Genomic DNA, 26,311 nt, shown 5'->3' on the forward strand with positions numbered 1-26,311 from the left:
CGTTGTATGTCAGTTTATAGTCCAAAACAACTCCTAAATCTCTGATGGACTTGACTACATCAATTTTGGAGTTTTCTAATAGGTACTCGAAGGAAATTGGTTGTTTTGTTCTATAAAATGACATTATTTTGCATTTTTTAATATTTAGTTCTAATTTATTGACTTTACACCATCGGTTAAAAGAGTTAATGTCTGATTTAAAACTTTACTACCTAAATCAGTAATATTTTGGTTTGGAATGTTAACATTTAGAGGACATAAAAACATGAATAATTAATTATTTTACCACAAAATTTAAAGATCTTCAAAACCACTTTCAGAATTTAATATTTCCTAAATAAAAAAAAACAAAAAACTGCATGACAGAACTTCGAACTGTGTTTTTTTATTATTATTTGTAGTAGGCATTAGATAAGTAGGTACGTCTTCACTCTATTTGCAATGCACAATGCATGAGGTCTTAGGTTAAATTTCCAGTTATTTTTATTAAATACATTATTTGAAACTTGGAAGGATGCGCAACCTCTACAAAAAAACATGGAGGATGTCTGCGGGACAAGGGACAATAGCAAGTATTAAGTGACTACCAGGCAGTTTTCAGCCAATACAAGACTTTCTAGTCATTCTTCCGATGTCGCACAAGCCACTTGCTAGTAAATCAATACAGTTTGTGGCGCAACTGTCGGCGGCGTGTGCCCAGCCACGCCGTGCCGGCCGGCGTCCTTCTAGACGAACCGCCAATTTATCCGTTTCCATTCGAAATCGCTGTCACACTGCTCTCTGTGTTTTTGCACTTTTTCTTCGAAATACCGAGTTGTTGCGTACCGAATCGTAATTCTACGAAAAAACTACATCGTTTTCCGAAACGATATCCACATTTATTTAAAGAACGGATCAATCGTGTTCAAAGTCCCAAATTTATGAATTTATCCGATGACAAGATTAATCGACGTTGTTTTGTGTGCATTAAACACTTCAACGCATTCAACTTTAGCCAATACAATGACATCCAGCTTTTATTGTGCTCTGTGCCTACCATTGGATTGCCAGGTAAATTACATGATATTTCATACATAATTATTTCAAGAATTTGTCTCATGTTGCACGTTTATTCGTCCCGTTTGCCTGCCCTGCAAATTTATAACTCATAGGGAAAGCATACTTTTATTAATCTGGACCCATTTTACAATTAAAGTTATTAGTATTTCTGCAAGAAAAATATATGTACGACTTAGGTTAGCTTTCCACTGTAATTGCACCTTATTTATCTGTCTTGTGTCTATACAATTGCAAGTCTGCTTTTGGAATGTGGTGTTTGTGATTTGTCTTACAGTTTTGCTATATCGTTCCATATTTTTTGTCTCAATCGGAGTTTATATTGTTTTTACAGTTGATTAATCGGGTTATAATGTATGTACAAAGTTGGCGTAGTGCCTTTTCCTGCAACTTCCGACATTTTTATTTGGTCATTATTTACAAACAATTACTAGGGTGGCATGGTGTGTATACAATCTGTAAGGATGTGCTTTTGCAATGTGGTGTTGGTAATTTGTATTTTTTTTACAGGGTTTAACAAGTCACCATCCAAAGAAAATAGTTTTCATTATTTACTTGGTGAACAGAGTTCGGGTATGTATTTCTATAATTTTCACATTTCCTTACACCCCTTCTTTCAGACTTATGTTCTATCTCAGTTATTATATTATCGTTAATGCTTTCTACACGTCCTAACCATCTCAGCTTATTCTTTTCTATTCGTTCAAGCCTCACTCGATCTTTCAAGGTTTTTCCTGAAATTCTTGCATTATGTTATCTGGTATGATGTTCATTTTATTTTTATTGTGAATTACAGTCGGCGTAGCTGTTACTGAAGAACTCCCCTGTGCACTCCCGGAAGGCGTTGCCAATTGCAGTGGTACGACTTTCATCCAACCTATTTCTGGTTTGTAGTAATATTTTTTTATTTTTGTAATAAAAATTTACAGACATACATATTTATATATAAGAGAAAGAGAAACATCTTTGTTTCTTTGTTAAAAAGAAAAAAATAATAAAAAATACATATAAATTCAGGAGAGTTCAGCGTGTGTAAGAGTTAATGGGAGATTTACATCTTGGTTTGCGATCTCAAAAGGCATGAAACAGGGATGTGTAATGTCACTATGGTTGTTTAATCTATACATGGACAACTGTATGAAAGAGATAGAATGTATGGGTATTGGAGCAAAAACTGATAATTTTTCAGTCAGCTGCTTGTTGTATGTTGATGATGCAGTTCTGTTAGCAAGCAGCAACGAGGATTTGCAACAAATAGTCTCTAGAATGTATGATGTATGCCTGGAGAGCCAATTGGCGATGAACCAAACTAAGTCTAAAGTGATGATATTTGAACGTAGTTATACAGAAAGCAGCCAGCCATAGAAAAGTGAAACTGAGATAATAGCCATTTTGTGAAAAGGGTGAATTATAAAATCTACACAACAGTTGGAATGTTTTTGACTAACAAATGATAACAATGAATACATAAGTTTTTTTAAATATTACAAACAAGAATCTTATTATGTATTTGACAAGTTTAAATGATTTTTATAGTACCATAAGATTTTTCTAGTTTTGTGGGTGTTTTCTGCAAATTTACAAATGCCGTTTTTGTGATCGACAAAGACTACAGCGTCTGAGCGTGGGCCATTCCTTTTTTAATTATTAAAAAGTTTATAGCACATTTATATCGTATGACATGACCATGAAAGTGACCCTCTCAGTTGAAACAAATTTCTGACCCATAATTTTCTCCAGCAAATCGGCATATTAAAGCTGTTTGTATTTTCGAAGAACTTAAAATGTATACATACAGTTACTTGTCCGACTCATTGACACATTGTCACATATTACTAATTAATAATGTTTTTAGATATCAACGCTGATGACATATCAGGCCCACTGCGTATTTCTGGTCTGAGTGCACTCCAGCAGAGTAATGTAGTCCAGTAGTCTATGTTAATATTTAGATTTTTCAATCACTTATATGATATTTGAGGAAAATAATTGTATTCTGTGCTTTCCCCGCTATTATACCCGACCCAGTGATTACGAAAATATTGATGTACTTCGTTGAATAACTAATTGAATATTTTAACTTTAATATAATAACTCCTATCTAGTGAGGTCCCAATATCACCGGAAAACCCCTTAATTAAGAATATAAACAAATAAGTAAAGAGCCATAAAACATAAAAATAATTTACCATGGAACCTAATGTTTGTCAATTAGGATGTTTGAATATTAAAAAAATAATTTGTTAATTTATTATAATGGGTACCCACAGTAATGGGAAATTAAAATGTTTTAGCTGTTCATTAGGTATTAATTATTACTCTACAAAAAAAACGTAATTATTATTATACAAACTCTATTCTACAAACTATTCTACAAACAAAACGTAATTGTGGTAAATGAGGTATATCAGCTCGATATTGATCCAAGAATACTTCAGAAAAAGTTTCTTCGATTTCTTCCTTAAGAGTCATATAAACTATCATCACATCACTTAGAAGTTGATCGTTATTGTCTAATTCACTTTCGGAATAGGTTGAGCTGCTAAGTCTCCAAGTTTCTCGGTGAAGTACTATTATTTCTATATCACTTTCACTATCCGTTATCATTTTGAATGATATATTTTGTAAATTTATTCACAATAAAAAGGACGCTTTGCAGAGTTAAATTGTTTGTTAGAGTAACAAAGTAAGATTAAATATATATATAAATGTAAAAAATATGTAATTTACCACAGCTGTTTTTAATTTCGGCAACTGTTGTCTATCTCGCTCAATCCATTATGCGTGAACTAGCTATTAGTGAAACGGAATATTTTTCTTGGAAGAAATATCAATTTGTGAGACAGTTGCACAAAAACTTTTTTTATTTTTTATTATATTATTACAACTACCAAGAAATAACATAACTTCTTAGTACATTTACCAGTTATCTTTAAGTTTCAATCTAAATAACTCCCTACAAACATTTGGACATACTCTTAAAATATTGTTGATTAAAAAACTTGCATAAAAAAATTAAAGTGTTTTTAGGCATTACCTAAGAGGTGAAATAATTTATCTAGATGAAACTCACCGACATCAATAAAGGTTTGATGCCGCCCGTCAATTAAAAAATGCGTTTGTAGTGTTTAGAGGCGATTATTGTAATGGTATCTATGCAGGTCTACCAATGAACAAAATGACTCGCCTACAATCTGTATTGAATACCGCAGCGAGACTTATTTTCGGAATCTCTAAGTTCAGTCATATCACTCCACTACTTCAGGAACTACACTGGCTACGTTTTCCACAGAGGGTGGAATACAAACTCTGTTGGCTTATGTATATGTCACTGCACAACTCTGCTGTAAATAAAATAAATATCCTGAAACAGGAAACCCGTGAATTGTACCTTCGGGGTGGTACTGAATATAGAGTTCACGGGTTTGAAATTGAAGGCCATGAAATCGTACAAATGTTTGATGTGCCACATCTTTTGAAGGGATTTAGAAATAATATGCTAGTAAAAGATGTACATTTTGTTCAAAATTCTGTATCAAAAATAGCAAAGTGGTCCCATATTGTACAATCATACACATACGATCAAGCAAGAGGGGAAGACTTTTTCCAAATGCACAAATTAACAGATTGTCATATTTTCCCTGATAAACTTAGAAAAATGAAGGTCAAGGTTGGTGTTCAGCAGGACAGTAGGAACTACCATGAAATCTTTGGCAGATACTGTGGATGATATTGACGATGGGGCATCGCAGACTGCTGATCTTGTCTTATTTATAAATAAACTTATCGACAGTTTAAATGGCAGTTCTCTCAATGCTGATAGTATTATTTGTAAATACCGTTGTGGAGTCAGATTAACATCTCCCTACTGGAAATTTTGGCAGGAAGCTATTTCCATCTTAAAATCAGTAAAATTTGTAGATTCCTAAAACCAAAAAATATCAATACCACCTACAGTGCGTAACTGGATTACAACTCTGGAAGCAATATCATATTTGAGTAATAAATTACTTACATGTTATAAATTTACTTTTGTGCTTCCACGTAACCTTAACCAAGACCCCATTGAAAACTTTTTTGGCATGGTAAGAAGTCAGGGTGCACGTAACATTAACCCCTCTAGTTCAAATTTTATAGATGCTTTTAAGTCGCTTCTCATATCAAACTTATCTCATACTCGCTCCATTGGAGCAAATTGTGAAAATGATGACGGTGAAATTTTATTTATTTATTTATTTATTTATTTATTTACTGACAAAGTCCATTATAAACATTACAATTAAAAGAAATTTTTACAAAGGAATAAAAAAATATAAGGAACAGAAATAAGCAGCAAAGACAGATGATAGATTTTTTAGATTAAGTAAAAAGCATAGGCTAACTATACAGATTCTTTAGCTGATTTGTAAAGAAAGACATCCTTACACCATAATAATCAAGATCTTGATGATCGTTCACCCGCCTGATCATTCTGGGCAAAGGCGACTGTGCACCATAATTGGTCCTGTAGTGACCGAGGAAAAGCATTTCATTATTTCTTAGTCTACGGGTGGGAACGTTAAAAAGAATCTTTTGCAAAATTTCAGGGGCATCAATGAGACAGTTCATAATTTTATACATGCAGATTATATCTGCAATGCATCTGCGTTTTTCAAGACTTGATATGCTTAAAAACCTCTCCATATCAGAATATGAATAGTCTCCTCTTTCCAATCCCATCTTCCATGCAATTTTTCTTATAAAACGATGTTGAACTGATTCAAGGCGCTTGATATGAACAGCATAATGAGGGGACCAGATTACAGATGCATATTCAAGAATAGGGCGAACTAAAGAGCAATAAAGTGTTTTAAGTGTAAGCATACTTTGGAAATCAGACGTAGTTCTATTAATAAAGCCTAAAATTTTTAAGGATCTGTTTACTATATTATCAAAGTGTTCCAGAAAAGTTAGTTTATTATCTAGGATCACTCCAAGATCTCTTATAGAGGTGACAATCGAAAGAACTTGGCCATTAAGTTTATAATCAAAAATAAAAGGATGTTTACATTTATGGTATGAAATAATTTTGCATTTATCGATGTTAAGTTCCATGTTATTAGTTTTGCACCAAGTATGAAATGCATTTATGTCTTCTTGGAGTCTGACACAGTCATCAATATTTTTAATTAGCTTAAGTATCTTGTTATCGTCAGCAAAAAGCCAGAATTTTGTAAAAGAAAAAACATTAGCAGCATCATTAACAAACAGATTAAATAGAAGAGGGGCCAAGTGGGCACCCTGTGGTACACCAGAAGTTACTAGGAAGCCATTTGATATGAAGTTATTGATTTTTACACTTTGTTTTCTATGTGAGAGGTAGGATTTTAAAAACGATAAAAAGGGATCTCTAATGCCTACAGCACGAAGTTTAGCACATAAAATGTTGTGATCAACTTTGTCAAAGGCCTTGGAGAAGTCTGTATACAGTACATCAGCTTGAAGATTATTCTCGAACGCTGTAAAAATAGTATCAGTAAAAGAAAGCAAATTGGTCGTCGTTGATTTGGCTGTCCTAAATCCATGCTGCTCCTCAATCAGCACATTTTTAAATATAGGTGTTATTTTTTTTGTAATAATTGATTCGAATAGTTTAGGTACAGGAGATATCATTGAAATGGGTCTATAGTTAGTTACGTTACGTTTAGATTCATTAAAACTTTTTTTAACATCGGACATCGAAGTCACTCCTTACCAACAAGTTCTTCAAGACAGAAAAGTAGTCAATATGTTGCGGTTTGTAAATATATAGCTGGTTATGTGGCAAAACGGGCTCTATCTAAATTTGGATCTTGTTGTGAATGTAGACTGGATCTTAAATCTAAAATACAGTTACCGGGGCATAGTTTAATAACTTCTAGGGCATGTGGTCCAAATACTTTAATCCACCCAACAATCAAAATCTATAAAGTTTTTAATACCATTGTCAATCACTGCAAAAATAATTTACCGATTATTTGCCATAAGTTTCATGTTATGTCGAGTTTGAAGGAAATAGTACTATCTAAATTAAATCCAGCATGTTTATCTTGTCCAGCACATAGAGGCCATCTTTTTGATTTTATTGTTAACTTAGTATTACGATTATATATTTTTTCTTGGTGTAAACAAATGAACTTTCTATTAACTGGGCGAAAAAAATTAGAGTCTTGCATTGTTGATCCTCTCAAATTACAAGCTAGAAAGTCTTATAATAAAAGACTTAAGAATAAGAAGCGCAGACAATAAAGCAGATACATGCATACCCTTTTCTTCTTACCTGCCATATAAGCACTTCATTTCATTACTTAATAAGCTTATAAGTGCTTCCTTCTTGTTTTATTCCTAAGCAGCAGCCTAGAAATGTCAATGTGAAATAAAATAAATTATCCACCATTAATAATATTCTTTTGTTTCAGAATGGTGATTGTTGATGCCATGGCTCTTAATCTGCACGAAGAAAATATTTTTCATCCAGGAATAGCAGGGATCCAATGCTGATCACAATGCTGCACAATTTTTAAATAATACTCAATTGTTATTTTTGATAAACCAATATACTAACCACACATGTATATAATATTATTTTACAAGTGTCAGTTTTCTTTCTCGATTCTTTCTGACGTATATAATAGAATCAAGCGATTTATTTTAACAGTAAAATAAAACTATTAAAAATGTTTTTAAAAATTTTTATTTATGTATTCCTATTCCATAATAAATTTATTGTGCAATATCAATATAAAATTGTTTTTTTAAATACAAGACAGAAAGATTAAATTGCGTGCTAATACTTGTATTTAATTAAGCAATTTTGTATTGATATTGTACAATAAATATCAATATATAATGCAACGCAGTGATTTGAATTTTCGCGCCATCGTCAAGCTTCTTGTATGCCACACTAGACAGCGCTGCGATCGACGCCAAAAGTACTTAGATATAGTACCATAGTTTCCTGTCTAAAGATATCTGTAGTCTGTGGTGACTACAGACATAAGATTACATACGTGCTCCAACTAAAAAGCGGCCATGGAATGATGATAACGGAACATGTCACATAAAAAATATTTGTAGTTATTGTATTTCAACGCTGTTGGAAAAACACGACCCACTCTAAAAGTCTCTTTTCTTGTAATTTGGGAAAGGGTAAGCACTCCAAGAAGATTGTTCTTGGGATTTATCATAAAACTGAAACATTTTATATAAATGGCAGCACTCATTGTGGCCTGGGTAGATCCTATTTAATTTCGGGAAAAATCTACCGATCTACCAAATTTTATCGAAATTCTACCGATTTTTAATCATTTTGATTTTTTCCTAATTGAAAGTTATTTAAATACTATTTTTATAAAACTTTTTTGCTCATTTTGAAAATCAACACGTTGCAGTAAAACGAGAAAAACTAAAAGGAGCACACATCGAATTTTCTATTTATTTTTCATCGCATCTAGCCAAGACATCAAACTACAGTGCTAAATAACAGCACAGAAAACCAAGCTTTAAGAAAGCAAAAGTACATTTAATTAGTCTGATCTCTCTGGAAATCGAATTCAGAATTCTCCGTGTGTGAGACAAACGTCTTAGCCACAAGACCACGGGTACGCTATTTAGTTTGATTAAAAAAGTACAAACAATTCGATTTGCATTTTTGCGAAATATTGTAATAAAAATAAGTAGGAATTTTTTTAGCTCCTTTTCTTTCCCTAACCCCGTAGTCATTAAGTCTACCGATTTTAGCTTTATGAAGGTTGACAGCACTATGCTAGCGCTTGGTTGAAAGGTGAAAAATATATAATATTTCTTTTTCTTTCAATTTCAGTACTAGTCTATGGTGAAAGTGAAAATCTATGAGTATAATTTGTGGTGAAAATGTTCGCGATGTTTGTCAGATTTTATAAAAAGTTATATTTAATATTGTGATTTTACGTTTTAATCTTCAATGTTAGTTTGTACAAATATGTTTAAATTTATTTGCTTACTTGTAGAACTTTATCCTAAATAATCAGTAATTGGAGTTTATTAATTCAAATTCATTTGCATGTGACTATTGTGTGAACCAGATTTATTAACGTATCCGATATAATATTAATATTCATACTTTTATTTATTTAGTAAAGAGAAAAATTGCACTCTTTCACTGTAAATTACCGAAGCCGCTGACATCAAAAGCGTGTTTATTTGTACTTTTTCTTTTATTCAGTTCATACTTCATACCTTTCTCTCATTTAGGAATCGCCTACTTGTACATCATAAATTACTTTTTATTTATTAACTGTATGTTTATTCTAATGTTCGATGTTTCCCGCTTACACATACATTTACTCTAAATAAGTTTCTTACTTTATTTATTTCGACTTGATAATATTCTGGACTTAACCCAAAAGTATTGTTATTTCTTTTAAAATATCGGTTAAATTTGTGCATAAATTATCGGGAATATACATAAAATTAGGTTTATCCATATTTTAAATGAAATACCTGGATCCTCTCTAAATACTCACTGTAAGCACCATGACGCGCCAAGAACCTATAAAAAATGTTGGATTACATCATGGAACGCCCGGGCTTGGGGAAAATCGCAAGTAATTATTGTAGTTTACTGGGAACAAACCCGGAACATTTGGGCAAAAATCCAGTGCAAAACACAGAATTTCGTTGTTAAAGTTTAAAATTTATAATGATTCACCTAGTTAAAGATATACAGGTTATAATCCATAACTCAATAAATTCTTAAACCTACCTATTCCCCGCATTCAAAATTGACATAATATAGTGTTTATTGGTTTAAACATTTATTTTACATATATTATTTATTAGTTTAAACCCTTATTTTGTTAATGACCATAAATTTACCGCTATCCCTAATAAATGCTTAAGCTACAAACCTTTTTGATAATAAATTATGTTTTGAAAAAAAACTTAAAACCCACTTGTTCTCTAAATCATTTGAATAAATCCGTAGCATGTGGTAACAAAATAAATTGTTTAACTTTAATTACAAATTTAAATGTTTCAATTAAATGTATTTATCTATAAAATCACTTTGTAAAGCGCCCTTGAGGTATTATATTACAAAAATAGTGATATATAAGTTATCCATAATAATAATAATAAACAACTCGCATATGCTGTGAGCAACGTGTAGTAGTGCTGTCGTAGGCGCTCACGGATGTATGTGTTAATGATGTTGGGACACAAATGCTGGGCGCTTTGCAAAAGTTATTTTAAGTAGTATTAAATCTGATTTGGATCAAAATTTAACTTTGTATTTAGCCATTACATGCTAAATACAAAGTTAAATTTTGTATAATACATTACATTCTACTAATTTATTTTCATCATTCCCTTTCCGCACCTAATGGTGCACAGGGCACTGCATTGGTACACCAATCACAGCATGTCTTAATCATTTTTGTAATATGAAGGTAATATTATTATAAACCGACATCTAAAAAGGTATTTATAAAAAAAATTAAGTTGTAAAGTAACCGTTCAATGTGATAAAAATGAGACAAAAAATATTTAGAGAACAACTTCCACACCCGTACTCACCCTTTTGATGTGGTATTTCGTTTAGTTTTTTTCATTTGTACTTTTCGTCTGTATTGAGTTTGCTGTTTACCATATTGATGTGCCATATATATATTTTTTTTAATTATTATGTTTCTGATCTTATATAATATTTGTGGTGATATACTTTTATGTCTGTGTAAACTAATTACTCGTCCCAACTCAACACAAGACTTTTATTCCCATGGAGTTGGGACCTATGTCTCAAAAAAAGTGTAATTAACTGTTTATAAGTTAATAAATCACTTATTTATATTGAATTTAAAAAAACTATCAAGATTTATTTTTTTTTACATTTAGCCAAATATACCTTTGTTTTATTTTTGTATTTATCACATTGTATATCTCAATTATGATTAATAAATATTTATTATTATTATTATGTATACAGTGAAGAAAACAACAATTACAATGTAAAACAAAAAACTTAATCAAAAAAATATTTTTATTGAATAGATCAACATCATTGCATACCAAATTATTTTTTTGAATTTATAGTACAAGTGGTTTTCAAGTCAACATCATTTCACTTTCAGTGTTGTACGGTAGAGTGTTCCATGCCATGGAGCCTACAACCGCTCTAGGGTATTTTCACAAGTCAGGAATAATGTTAAAAATGTAATATTTATTTTGAGCAAATTTTTACAAATCGAATGATATATCTATTTATCAATATATTTAAAAGAAGTTTTCATTTAAAATTTTCAGGTTTAAAAATGAGCACATACAAAACAGCTCTTGGTGTCACGTCATTTTGACGTCGTAAATATATGAGACCCCCAGTATCTAAAGATGACTAAATGACCTTATACCTGTTTTCGAGAAATCACTAAAATCTGTTATAGCACTTTTTAATTAAAATATTTACAAAAAATATGTTTTATTTGATAATATTTGGTGCCATTAACACTTTGAACTATTAACCCAAAGGTTGACATAACAAGAAATGCTATTTTTATTAAGTATTAAATATCCAGTTTACCGCTTTTAATAATATTTTTAGCATTTGGCCATCTTCGATACTGAGGGTCTCATATACCGTACGTACTATGCTGTAAATATATTTTGACGTTGTAAATATACCGTAATATATAGTACCGTCACCATTGTAATTTTTGCTAATATAAAAATAAACTTAATTAAAAAATGTGAAAAAACCCTATTGCGTACAAATATCATGACAAATATACCAGAATGTCTTCATCAAGTTGACTTGGCTAGACAGATGTGATATGAACTTTCGTTCTCAAATTTGTGAATGTTATTATTTATTGATGGACTAAGTCCAATTTGGACATATGTATTTACACAAGAATCATACTATACAAAGTTGGAATGAAGATCGTTTAATCGTCTTCAAGAAAGAAGGAACGCAATTGACCATTTGAAATGAATAACTACCATCTTTATACTTTACTTATTCATAATTTAATATACATGACTTTAAATATAATCCAGATAATCCAATACAGGGTATCATAACCCTCTTATCTGGCATGTGTAGGCAGTATGACAAATTACACATAGACAGTGCCAGTGGAAAAAAATTGTCGATAAAGTGTGGCATTACGAATATAGAGGTTCTACTATACCTGCCTTATCCTTCTACTTTATTCATATCCCTAAGTTTCTTTCTAAATGTTTGTAATTGATTTAATTTCACTTCATTTTTTCAATTTTCTTTGAATTTTGTATCTTGCATGTTGTAGTAATACTAAGCATTACTCGCCCAGTTATATTTTGTTTTGCTTGTGTCTATCTGAGCGTTGCTAGTAATTGGTTATTACTAAAAAAAATCATATAAAAGCATTATCACTGAATTATGGGACAAATAATAACAAGCCAACTTTTAAACAACATTGTTCAAACAGCTTTTCTACTAGCCTCTGTTTGCAACTGTCCACTTAATGCCCGATTATATTCAGCGGAGCAGGAGGCTGGATTGTCTTGGGACAGAGCAAAGGAGCTGGTTCAAGACAGGGTTGCATGGAGGCAACTTGTGGTAGCCATACGGAGAGTGAAAATGCTCAAGAAGAAAACGTACCTTAATAATATAGTATTTTTTTTGCAGATCCATGATGTATTCAGGTAACGACACTGTGGACTACCCAACGCAATGGGCGCTCAACCCAGTGGCGTACCAGAATATGGACAACGACCAGGTAGACTGGGGAGCACTGGCCCAGCAGTGGATACAGATGAAGGAGACTATACCCGCTGCATCTCAACCGGTTCCACTAGCTCCTCCACCGCCTCCTATCATCACTGTAAATGGTACTGATTTTCAAATATTTTTTCATAAAATTATGCAGATCTGAACTGAGGACTTTGCACGAAGAGAGAGGCAGATCTAGTTTGCAAAAAGATTTGGGAAATTATAAAAACTGTTTTAAAAAATAATTGTCATACCTGGGATTATCAATTATACACAAAAATAAAATATACCTATTTTCACACATTGTATGGTTTTGAGTTATAAATAACTCACTATTAGAAAATGGTAATCAAGTTTTGGTAGAGCGGGGTTTGAACCTTGGACCTTTGTTCCTTGAGTCCACGACACTAGCCACAGAACCATAACCCGGTTATCATTTAAACCAAATATATTATTCTCTATTATTTTTCAAAACTTATTTTCTGTAAAAAACATTATGTGTTACGGATTTTTTACAAAAATATCAATATGTTTATTTTGCAACTTGCAACCAGCAAAACATAAGTTTTTTCTCACTGAACAAATTAACTCTGTGATGGAAAACAGTCCGGGAGGTGGTAAGTAGTGCAACAAGGTCTACGCAAACCTTATACATTTTGCGAAGGGAATATCTTCCATATTACCTTCTCAAAAATTTTTCCCTCTCTGTTGAAATAAATTTAAATATGAACAACTCCCTAGGGAGGAAATACAGCCAGTCTGCAAGCATTTGGACATAATCAAACATTGTTGAATAAAAAACAGCTCGTCTTTATTATGTCTGTCTTGCATTTCAGCTTTAGAAGGCGGAGAAGCCCCCATGGAAATGGAGGGGGGAGAAATGGAGGCTCCGGCACCTCCCTCCATTTCCCCCCAACAGTGGAATAACTCGGGAACAGATCCCAACTGGGGTTCCTCATGGAATCAATGGAGTAAGTTATAATATCTTTTTAATAGATTATATAAACATTTTAACGCCTTGCTAGTGGCATACTTTCAAGACAGGTGGACTGAGTGGATAACGCGCAGAGATAGATTAAATGTAGACGCTTTCATATCTTATATATTTAACTTTAATTTTATCTGTTTTACTTTATGACATAAAATAATGAGAAGATTATGTAATAAAATAAAATAGATAAAAACACAACAAACAAAGTCTGTCTCATTTCAGAGTGTTCCTTTGTTCCTTTTATAAATATATTTAAAATATAATTTTACAAATATTTATTTATTGCTTAACATAAGAGTAACTAATTATAATGTATAATTTTTTTAGGTGGCTGGGGATGGCCACAAGGACCAAATTCTATATCAAAACCTGCTCTCATGCCAACACCAGATCCTCCATATTCAGGATACGCAACAAGTGACAATAACTTCTCAGGGTAATCCAATTGTTTCATAACACATATCTATTGAATTTCATCAATATAAAATTAGGAAAGTAAATATTATAGGAACTAATCTAGAAGGTTTTTCCGTAAAACAACTCATTCCAGTAGCTTTTATTTATAAAAATTGCTTAAAACGGTTTAGGCTCTCGGAAGGTAACGCAATATGTGGCCCAGCGACAGAATCACTTCTGCTTGATATGATGCCACTAGAGATTCCTGCGTTCATTATCTTAGTTCTTTTACACCTAAAGGCAGATTAAAACCCCACCATCCACTCTGAGTTCTTAAGGTACTTTAATCTGCAGAGCAGAGGAAACTCGAATATAAAGCTCGAAGCAATTTGGAACATGCATCTCTAATATGGAATCCTATGTACAATGTGCAGATATCACGCATTGAAAATATTCAAAAAGTAAAGTTCATGTGTTTCTGGTTGAAACTTGAGTTTAAATCCGATCGATATATTAAAATATGCAAAAAACATCACCTCTGCAAAAACGTTGTGAAATAGCTGATATAATTTATCTACTAAAAATTGCCTCTGGTTCAATTGACTGTCCTGAATTACTATGCAAATTCTCTATTAATGTTCCTTCCAAAGTTCTAAGGAATAACCTTCTTCTTCATATACCTCTTGTTTCATCTAATTATAGGGAAAATTCATATTTATGGCGAACTTTTAACAATTTTATTGTAATAACAAAAGCAATAAACATAGATTTATTTGCGAATAATCATAATGACGTGCGGCGTTTGCTTTCAAAATAATTCATAGTTTTTTTTTCTTTTGCATTTACATTAGATTACTGTTCATTTTATGTTCGAGAATCTTTTTAACTTACTGTGATGCTACTTGTGAAAACCTGTAATTGGCTATAGCTGTTGGTTATCCAAATAAAGAATAAATAAATATATTTAATGTAGGGCCATCACATTTATTAACTTACGATTTTCTGTTCACCATACCCCCTTATCACATAAAACACTACATTGGAATTCCAAATGTAACATATCTTGATCATCTATTACATGAAGATGAGGTGATCACTCTTATGCTTCTGGTACTAGTCCAGGGACAGTCAAATATTACAGTAGAGGTGGTAAAAAAATGAAACCCGCTATTTTAAAACAGTTATTCTTCCAAAACAGCTAAAAAAGTTTCACTTTTTTTTTTACTGTTATTGTGAAGAAAACGTAGTCTGGATATTATAAATAAAATAAATATTAAACAGCTTTGTTTTTAACCACTTATTTTTTCCACCGACCAGTTTTAAAGCTACACAAGCTTCTTTATCAAGGTATACTTAACTGATGAATTTTATTCTATTTTATTTTTACTGTGATTACTAAATACCCCCACCATTGCTGCTAAGTCACGTGTTTTTGTCATGTTGTTATTTTAATGACAGGAAGTGTGAAGTGAGATGGATACGATCTTGAAGACTTGACAGGAGTGGACTAAAGTTTTATAGGATATTTATTAATTCACAAATCAAACTGCTTTGTGAAACTGTTTCTAAAAATAAAAATTTAAAGCAGCGTGAGCAGAACCATGGCCGTCCCCCCAGGATCGCACTGTTCTCCTCCAGTCATCTGGATTGCCAAATATCCAGATCGTTATCATGAAATAAACCAAAGGAGAACTTTTTCATTTAATGTGCAGTTAATTTTGCTGTTCATGTTTAAGTATGTTTTTATTGTGATTCTAATTTGCTGTATTATTTCAACAGCAATAGAATATGGCACTCGGTAATCCGGATAATTAATAAACAGTTTAATTTGTGAAACGGCAATTGTTACTGTTACTCATGGAAGACAAATACACTAACCGCTACACTACAAGGCAGACTCATCCCCACTCGATTTTAATTTTTAGGATTTTTACCTGAACTCTAGACTACCTACTCTACCTAGACTACTCAGCCATCACGTTGAAAACACCCGTCCAGGACTTGTGGTCTATTTTACAAACAACTGATCTTATTCCGAACGATAAATTAATAGTTTTCTGCATATAACAAAATAAAAAATTCTTTCATCATAATGTGAATTTTCCCGCTAAAATTTCTTGATGAAACTGCATTTTTGTCCCACAACATTCCCATCTGAGACATTGTTTCAATTAATGAAGGTACTGGACGTTAGACAATTTTTTTAAAAGAGTCATTGACTCATTTCTGGTCATGCGGTTACAAGAGAAGATCTCAGCAGAATGCTCGTTCGTGGTTTTCCCGTAATTTGAATTATTTAATACCAAAAACGCGTACAACTCTCGCTCAGAGAAATTTCCCCTTCTGACCCCAAGAGTGTTCAATGTCCTGAAACATATTAAGTTCTCCTCCAAAACAAAAGCCATTTTCAGGAGAAGCGTACAAGTTCGGATTTTGTGTAAAGGAATAGACCATTGCAGGAGACTGCTGCAAGACATTGAATAGATTTATATACTATTGAGCGTGTTATCCAGATGTTTATTAAAATGTATGTTAATGTAATACTTTTAATTTTTAATATTCCTCAATAATATGCATGCTTTCACTCTCCAACAAGTTGTATTCCAACTCAACACTGGGCTCTTGGCCTCATAGAGTTAGGGATAAGCTTTTTTTTTTTAAAAATTATAACTTGTTACAACAGCTATACTCACTTAAATGTATTTGCTATATAAAATCCCAAACGAGGAAATCAAGTGGAGAAATGTCCGCCTCGTAGTGTAGTGGTTGGAGCGTTCGCGTACTATGCTTGAGGTCCTGGGTTCGATTTCTGGCAAGGCGAACGTGTTCTATGCCACCTAATGCATAAGGCCAATCAGCTTACTTTCGACAGTCAAGATAGCTACAATTTGAGTACCAATGGGAAATGATGATCCTTGAATCTTGGATTCCCCATTGCCCCCTTTTTAAAATATAAACCATTGTCTCTAGATATTCGACAAATGCTCCCCAAATGATGCCAAGTGGGTATTGGACAGCCGATAGCGAGGGTCCTCCGCGCGCACCCCCCTCCCGCCACCCTCCCTCCGCTCCTACCGCCCCCTCCTCCCGACGCCACTCCCCCTCCGCCCGCCGTCCCCCGAGACCCCTGCTGCCCCCACCAGTCCAGGAAGACACCACTCAGACCATTGACGCTGCCAAAAGAAGGTCCCTACCCGCCTGGATTAGAGAAGGTTTGGTATTAATAATAGTATCCCATTCCGTCCACATTTGCAGATATTATCTTATGATCACCCTTCTTTTGGAGGGCTTTAGTTTTGTAATTGTTTGAACATGAAAGTTAAAATTTGGTATCACTGTAGCTTAATTATCGTATTTTCGGACTGCATTGTATTTTTGTTATTAAAAAATGGGAAATGATCCACTGTGTACCCTAGTCCGTGTACAGTGGATCACAAATAAATCAGCAGTGGCTCATTCTAGTACACTGTAAATAAATATGTATATAGATTTTAGTGGGTATGAGTAGCATTAAAAATACTTCTAATAGCTTAGGTACACAGTGAATCATGATTCACTGTGTACTACAGTATTTGATCCACTGTATCTTATGCGGCTTTTTTTTTTTTTTTACACTTCAACAGGCCGGGAGGCCCAATCACAGGATAGAACACCCAGGCTTGAGAAAACTCATATTTTATTTTTGTGTGTTCTCACTGAGAATCAAACCCGGAACCTTCCGTGCGTGACTCAAGTGTCTTAACCACCACACCACGGAGGTGTATATGTAACCGGAATACATATAGCTCACAATAAAATCAATGCCATATGAAAATGTTACATGCAAATCAGACAAGAAACCAAAAAAAAATTACCTTGGAAATTTAGTATTGAAACACACAAAAAAAAGTCCCACCACGTGTACGCACTGTCACAGCAACCAGCCCGCTGGTGGTGATGCGTTTGCCCTATGCGACCTTCTTACTGTGAGCAATATTAAATTGTAGTGCTTATAGTTTTACCTGCAGGGTACTTGATCCGCTGTACCCTTCTGAGCCACTGTCTGCACCTTGATCATGAGAACTTAACTGAAGTCATCTCTATTTTATGCAATATTTTGTTTGATTTTAAATTAATATATGTAAATGACGTTGGAATTATGTTTATTATTTTGAAACAAATATGATCCATATACGTTGCAATTGATTGAAGTATTAATGCGGTGCTCTATCCACCACCGAGTCTGTATAAGATTTTTTTTATTTAAAAAAATTTAAATTGAAAACATCTTTATACATAATTTCATATAATATTCCCAAGAAGTTTTTGTAAAAAACTCATTTAGAGACATGTAGATAACAATATTTTCTTACAGACGTATTCATACTAACTCATTTACTCATATAAAAAAATAACTATAATAGCAGAATAGAAGTTATGATACACTATACATAAATTAAACGACTATGAAAAAGTTTTAAAAAATTACTAAATAAACAAAATACAAGCTAATAGTGTAAGGAAATGAATTCAAAATTATACATACAGAATATAGTCTATAAAAGAATAAATAAAAATGAATTTAAAAGTTACATGTATGTACATAATACAAGCTGAATGTAAAAAAATGTAAAAAATGAGATAAAATGTAAAAAAATTACAAAATTACAATAAAAATAGTTTTTAAAATTAATAAAATATATGTACCCAATTACGATGGTGGTGATATTGAAGTTCATTATTCATCATTATTAATTATTTTTCTAAAAGAACATTACAATGGTACACTAATCATAGCGTGTCTCGGATCATTTTTTTGTTACACCTGAGTATGATGATCAGTCTTGCACTTCAGATGCCAGTCAGTCCAATATGAAATAGTGTATTAAAATTAGAACTTTGTTTTTAGCCACGTACGTTAAATTTTTATTTAAAAAAATAAAGTTTTTTATTTAAAAATATAACAATAAAATGAGTGCTACAATATAAATATTTTTTGCATTTTAAATACACTAATAACAAATACAATTTTAAAATTTATATTTCATGTCAACAATGTCGGTAATCAAACTGAAGACCGACGTGGTAGACCACAAGATAAAAATCACTACACATGTATTTTTACCAGCTCAATGCAATTAATTAAGCTTTAAAATCAATCATGTTTAATCTAGGTCTAGAGAAAATGGAAAGAGAAAAGCAAAAAGAGCTGGATAAGGAACGGGAACAAAAGGAGAGAGAGGAATTCCTTCGGATAAAGAGACTAGAAGAGGAAAATGCCCTACAAAATCAACCCGATGATGGAGTTCCTAAACTTCCAGCCAAAAGCAAATTTGTAAGAATGATTGGTTTTATTCATTAAATTAATTTTTCAGCGACAAAAGTAACCTAAATTCCTTTACATCTGTATATTTCAAAATCTATACTTATATATTTCATTTGAAACTAACTATGTACATAATTTGAATGTCCTAATATTAACTTTAATCTAAATATTAGTAAACTACATAATATCATCAGTATATACTACATTTTACTAGTTGTGAGATATTGCGCTTTTAAAATTAAAAGCTCATCCCAAATCAACAAGGAGAATGTTCAGTTGTTTTTTTTATATATTTGTTAATAGACTATTAAACTAAGTAAAAAAAATAATTTTTATTTATCGTTATCAACGCTATGATTTTTAAAGTTTCGTACTTCTGAAATTACTCCACATGTGACGTCTCTAGTTCTCTCCCGCTCCGACTCTTGCGGTGAGTTCTGCTGATTAGTCCATTGACTTACCGTAAACCGCCCTCTTTTCACTGGATGATTCATTTGAACTAGTGACATCATTCAAAGTAGTTAATTTTTTTCAAACATTTTCAAGAAACGTTGCCTTACAATTTAATGCTTTAATTTTTACATTTTTAATATCCAATTTCTCGTAGGGCTGAACTCCCTCATTCAAATAAAACTGCAAGTTGAATTTGTATTATAAAATATTAAAGATTTTTATTTACATTTTAAACAAAGATTATTTGATGCCGACATCTCATTTTTAAAAAATTTGTAATTACCAACTTGTGCCTGAAACCCGATGATATTTTAGAAATTAATTCAATTTAATATATTATATTATACACATAATGGCTTTATCTAGCAAGTCGGAGCATAAAAATAATAATTAATTATGTCACGTAATTTTGTATGTAATAATGAATTAAAATATAATACAATTAAGAAACATTTAACTCAATATAATATTATGTTTTTACTGCTGTTCCTCTTAAAAAATTATGTTTCATTTTTCGCGTGTTTCTGTCGTGTTTTTAGGATACTGATAGTGAAGAATCAGACACGGAAATAAAAATAGAAAAAGAAGCAGAAAAAATTGATAAAGAAATTGATGTCATCAAGGAACCTCCTCCCTTACTTCAAAAATCTCAGGAAGAGATTATGCAAGACATTGTGAGCATTCATTATTTTATTAATGTATTATCAATTCTAATCATTTAAATTTTACCACACTGACAATCACACAATGCATATAGAAATTACTAAACTCGAGTTGCTGTGATTGTTATTACTGCTTATATATATTTTTTTAAAGAAAGACTACATTTTTCTTGTCAATTTTGTTTCGCAGATGCTGACAGTTCGGCGGACCCTAACGGAGATTCTCCTGGAGGTCACGACTGAGCAGATATTGTCTGTCTGCAAAGAGGAAATTTCCAGAAACAGGTCACACTCTCAAGGTATCATTGTTGTTAACCAAAATACATTGAACGAATCTTATCAGCGGATGGCCGACGCACCAAACTCAACGCACCAAACACAAAGAACTATGACAGCCTTTTAAAAAATGTATTTGAAAATCAACCGTGATAATTGTTTTCCTTAGTGCTCCCGAGTTCCACATTTAGGATGATGTGATTTGTGGAACCATGAATTTACTCCATAATTAAATATATAAAACATTTCGGTGATGTGATAAGTCTGTGATATTTTTATTATTTTATTTATTATTTCTCGACTGTAGCATACATTATTAGTAATTATGATCAATTTTAATTGTAATAAATGAACTGCCGATTTATGTGCAGTTACTCAAAATTATAACGAACCTCTTTTTGTGTATATCCTGTACTATGTTATATCATTTGGTCTGTAGATGTTCTGGTTTCAGGATTTGACCAGTGCCTATGTTCAATATATTTTTTGTTCATTAAACGTTTATATTTATATGAAAGCATCGCGTGGTGAAACAGTGGCTAGCAAGTCGCAGGCCTTGTCAGCCATTGGTGGAGGACTCGGTGAGTTGTATTCTTCTTTATGTTTTAATTTAATTTTATTATAATTTCCTTTTCTTTAAATTATTTTACTATGCATGTATGTGTGTAGTGTAACTTACTAATCTGTGTGTATGTCTTTGAAATACAGTATTTATTAATTATTTTTTAAAGGGCTAACGGCATCCAAAGAAATTATACATGAAAGTATCTAATTTATATTTTAAACAAATATTGTATGTACATAAATTTTAACATTCCTGATAATTCATTTGGGCTTCTATAAAAAATAACATTACCTTTCAGATTAGAATTGTTATGTGATCAGCTTGATTGTGTACATAATATAAATTTACTATCCAATTGTTATTTGAATTTTTTTTATCGTAATTTTTTTATCAAGTAAATTTCTAATCCTGTAAATGGCCTTTGTATACAAATATGATCATTGAATGAAATCAATTTGTCTTTATTGACTTGCTTGGGAAATACATTAGTCTTTGAAAAATATTACGCTTATTACAATATATTATAAATTGCGTTAGGGCTGGGAATCTACGGGGACAGCAGCGATAGCGGCTCCGACTCCGACTCAGAAGATGACACATCCCGAACTCCCAACGCAAGACAAAGAAGTGAAGATATCACCGATGGCCAACTTCAGGTAAAATACTTAATTATTAAATGCAATAACAGAATGATATTTCATTCAGAGGCATCATTTGAAAATACGAAAGTATAGTAAGTGTATGATTACCACAACTCATATAGCTAGAGTATGTTTTGAAAACTATACAAATTATTTGCAGGACACAATCAGGCGGCGCAAAGCGGAGTTTGAGAAGACGACTCGTGAGATCGAGGCCAGAATTGCTGAAGAAGAAGCATCCCTCGGAAGGCAACGCAGAACTTCCCCGGGTACACCGACTTCCCCGACCCGGAGACCGGGGCACCGAGGAGATCAGGAAGGTTCATCTGAGGGTGAGGGTACCACAACCAACAATAGGAAAGAACAGAATAACTCCCACCATAGTAAGTCTCAGTTTCGCTATTATGTAAGGTGAATGCTCACAGAGCCGGTCAAGCTTGATCATGAAACATGCATCTAAATTATCGCTTTATGCAAGGTAGCTCTGGACAGTTTTTTTTGTATTAACTGTTGTGTTCTCCTTTAATAATTTTTAAAAAATATAGTAATCATTGGCCCTGCTGATTATTATTTAACTTTTTTATTAGGGCATAACTATTACAAGTCAAAAGATAAATGCTCCGGATTGTTTTTACAGAAAAATTCACCACTGAAAACACACCGCCCCTGGAAGAATCCAAAAGATCCAGAAATGATCAAGAAAAAAATCGTCACGAACGCAAATTGAGAGAAAGCGTCGAAAGGAAAGTGAAAGGTCACAATTCCATTGAAAATGATAAACATGTAAGATTATCTAAAAAAGATTATCAAGAACAAGAAATCAGATCGCAGGAGTCTCCAAAAAAAGGCAAATCAAAAGTGGCAAATAGAAGGTCCAGTGAAGATAGTAGAAGTAGCAGCGTAAGTTCTACTTCAGGTTCCAGTGACTCCAGTAACAGCGATAGTGATTCATTTTTAAACGATAAACAAAAAACTCATCGCAAACAAACAGATTCTTCCAGCAGCATTCGTTCGGAGTCTTCTGAAAATTCTAGTTCAGAAAGTGATACAGAAAGTGTAAAAAAAACAAGTAAAAAAAGAAAAGGGAAATCTGACAATGAGAGACGGAAATCAAAGAAGTCTAAAAAGGACAAGCGTAAACCAAAAAAAGAAGATAAACATAAATCTTCCAAGCACCGCAAAAAAGATTATGATTCGGATGGAAAAGAATCATCTAGAAAAAAAGAATCTGACTATAAAAGACACAACAGTGCAACTCGCGAAAGCCACAAAAGCAGCCGACAGTCTACACAAACACCGGAAAAAGTGTCTCACAAGTCGAAATATTCTCACAAATCACCGTCTAGGAGTGATGATAGAAGTTCAAAAAAGCACGAAAGTCATAGTAAAAAATATGACTACATTTACAATTCACGCGATGATGATAGCCGTTCCAGAGATTACCGATCGGAGAAAAGGGAAAGGTCTCGAGATAGAAGGGGTAGGTCAAGGGAAGGCAGGGGTAGGTCGAGGGACAAGCTGGGTAGGTCGCGTGAGGGGAGAGACAAGTCGCGGGAGGGGAGGGACAGGTCACGCTCCAGGGATAGAAATCGGAGTGGAAGAGATCGAGAGGACAGGAGGGAGAGAAGAGATGGCCGCTCGTATTACTAGGACTGCCTGATAGAGGTGAACTGCTATTCCAAAACAAGGTGGTCTTTTATTTCAGTACCGTTTTTCACTGCTCTCCTTGTATACGCAAATATACAGTAAATGCAAATACAACCAATTGTAGCTACTGTCACAAAACTATATGTGAATATTGTTTTTTCTATATAAATTTTATAATCAGTTTGTGTGTACAATCTTTATATATTTGTGCACTGTACAACTTAAGTGATACAGTTACAATTGGTGAATCTTTGTTTACTATGTATATGAATTTCTAATTTCCCATGATACAAAACTTAGAAAAAAGAGATTCTCCGCAATGTTCGTGCATCCTACATATCTACAGTGGATATTCCTAAAATTACCTTCTTCTTGAAGTAACTTAAGGGTTTTTCTGTGTAATAAATCTTTTAAAAACAGTACAATCAACTAATTTTATTGAGTACTTAACACATCGCATCAAATACTCAATGTACAATAACTCAATCATAATTTTAGTACAGTAAGCCATTGTTATTTACCAGATAAGTAGTATGTACATATTTGTCATTAAGATTGAGAAATCGTATTTTATATAATAATTTTTTTAGCCTCGCTAAGCAAGAAATTCCCTTACACTTTTCTTCTGCATTTTCAAGTGTAAATATTATTGTTAAAATGAATCCAAATTGTGATGTACATACTCTCGGGATCCACATTCATGACGTCCGCGGTGAGATTCTGGTGGGGTAGAAACTACCCTCCCGCATCTCACACCCAATGAGTCCTTGCTGTTAGTGCTGTTCGTGCCGCTTGTGCATGATTGATATTTATATTTCTACTACAATGCAAGTTTTGCTTTCTTCAAAATATCAAAAGTATGCGGTTATAGTAATGTATACAAATATAAATTAGAAGTATCATTTTAATAGTTCTGAGGGGTTGGGAACAATACATTTATCGTGTTAGACAATAGATAATAAAAGCAGCTCGAACAAATAACCAAAACAATAGATAATATATATTTAACAAAATTAAGATTATGGAGTAGTATAATTTACTTTCATTTAAAGCACTAGCTGTGTGGCTATGCTTTTTTAATAAATAACAAAATTCTAAATACGTTTTGTCATCGAAAATCTATCCATGAAATAACCTATGCATTTAATTAAATTCGAACCCTTTTCTGGAATTAAACATGCAGTCAAGTGATAAAAAAATATATGATTCAAATAAAAAAGAGATGCTGTGTGAGTAAAAAAGTCAGATCAGTAAAAAATTAGTTACATATGAAGATGTTTTAGAATGAAAAAACAACATTAAGCAAAAACACGCACAATTTGATTACACTTAATTTGCCTAAGTTAATATCCTCTGATGACAATTATAATATTTTAAATGTCCTATACATAATTATTAGTGAATATCGACATCCCATTTTTTATTGAAACTCAACCAAGCGGCGTCACAACACTACCGTATTCCTTCCGCGCGTCATGAACGTCGACCCCAACAATATGTAGGTTAAGTATCCAGGACTAATCGAGGAAATAAATTACTGTGGTTGTACCCCTTAATACTAAATCATTTTTACACTTTTTATTTTCTTAGTACATAGTTCCATGTTCGGATATTTTTTAAACAACCAAATACATCAACTCTACTGGTTAGTAATAAATATTTCTCGCTGTTATTATCATACATGTATTATGATTGCTTGTGGGGTATTATTTTTTTCACTGTTCATGTTTATAATAATATGTCATTTTGTAATGGAGGTCCCGCAATCTTACATTACGTATTCAATAATAATGCATATTTAGCCACTGTTCTGTAAAAAATACATGCAAAAGAGAGTTTATAAAAAAGTACATTATTATATTTATTTGGTTCTAATATTTCATTTTCTTAAAAGTCACATATGACACAGTAAATTTAGGTACTAAAACTAATTTCTATGTAGCACGGAAAGGGTTAATAGATGCCTACGGAATATGTAACTTCGCTTTGCAAACGCACGCTTTGAACATTTATGCCATTTTTTAGAAAATACTTCCAGAAGTGATAATTATTTTCACCTAGATATTACATATTGTATTTATTTATGTATAAGGAAAATTCCTACCCGAGTTAATCGAGAGTTACTGTAACCTGATTACGACTTTATTTCATTTATAAAATGCAAAAATAATAACCTCAAGGTAAATAATTTTATGTTTATTAACATATTATCAGATTAAAAAAATATCTTCATATATTTTTTTAACTAAACATCATTGCAAATTCTAAACAACAAAGGAAAGTGTGTGAACTACAAATAATATACTTAGATAATTCAACTTTTATTAGTCAATTATCTTTCGCATTTACGGGACAAATCTATAGAATACGCACATTTTGCATGCTGAAAATATTGTTTTTATTATTTGATTTTTTTACAGGTTGGCTCTGGAATATTTATAAAGCACCTTCAAGATTTTCTATTTATTTAAGACTTTGAATTCTTTAAGATAGTCATTGTGATCATTGTAAAATAAAACCAAATGATACAAATGTGTATTCCAAACTTTTATTAGTAAACAATTTTAATTACT

At 32.4% G+C, this 26,311-nt stretch overlaps 1 protein-coding gene and 1 long non-coding RNA gene across 3 annotated transcripts; both read left to right on the forward strand.

The window, feature by feature from the left end:
* The first annotated feature begins 584 nt into the window (after positions 1 to 584).
* On the forward strand, positions 585 to 7,756 carry LOC148270777 (uncharacterized). Its single transcript, XR_015825286.1, has 4 exons — positions 585 to 1,050; positions 1,567 to 1,629; positions 1,853 to 1,942; positions 7,494 to 7,756. It is a non-coding gene; the product is annotated as an uncharacterized LOC148270777 (long non-coding RNA).
* A 1,121-nt stretch (positions 7,757 to 8,877) lies between these two features.
* On the forward strand, positions 8,878 to 26,311 carry LOC148270778 (uncharacterized). Of its 2 annotated transcripts, XM_088242203.1 has the most exons (13): positions 8,878 to 9,018; positions 12,719 to 12,921; positions 13,639 to 13,773; positions 14,121 to 14,229; positions 17,160 to 17,401; positions 19,343 to 19,503; positions 20,487 to 20,621; positions 20,800 to 20,908; positions 21,404 to 21,466; positions 21,988 to 22,106; positions 22,252 to 22,474; positions 22,729 to 23,779; positions 26,159 to 26,311. In XM_088242203.1, the coding sequence occupies exons 2-12, from the start codon at positions 12,723 to 12,725 to the stop codon at positions 23,739 to 23,741; spliced, it is 2,508 nt and encodes an 835-aa protein (XP_088098329.1). In that variant the 5' UTR covers positions 8,878 to 9,018; positions 12,719 to 12,722; the 3' UTR covers positions 23,742 to 23,779; positions 26,159 to 26,311. The 2 variants fall into 2 exon arrangements, with proteins under 2 accessions (XP_088098329.1, XP_088098328.1); XM_088242202.1 differs by lacking the exon at positions 26,159 to 26,311 and having other exon boundaries at positions 22,729 to 24,937.

The sequence above is a fragment of the Micrasema longulum genome, unplaced genomic scaffold (genome assembly GCF_059751315.1).
Source record: "Micrasema longulum isolate JH-2025_06_02 unplaced genomic scaffold, ASM5975131v1 h1tg003412l, whole genome shotgun sequence".
Classification (NCBI taxonomy): Eukaryota; Metazoa; Arthropoda; class Insecta; order Trichoptera; family Brachycentridae; genus Micrasema; species Micrasema longulum.

What these genes read in the sequence shown, in the direction of transcription:
- LOC148270778 (XM_088242203.1), top strand. Translation starts at nt 12,723, where the DNA reads ATGATGTATTCAGGTAACGACACTGTGGACTACCCAACGCAATGGGCG. An exon ending in ACCCGCCTGGATTAGAGAAG is followed by an intron (nt 17,402 to 19,342) that starts GTTTGGTATTAA and finishes TGTTTAATCTAG; the next exon opens with GTCTAGAGAAAATGGAAAGA. An exon ending in AGCCATTGGTGGAGGACTCG is followed by an intron (nt 21,467 to 21,987) that starts GTGAGTTGTATT and finishes AAATTGCGTTAG; the next exon opens with GGCTGGGAATCTACGGGGAC.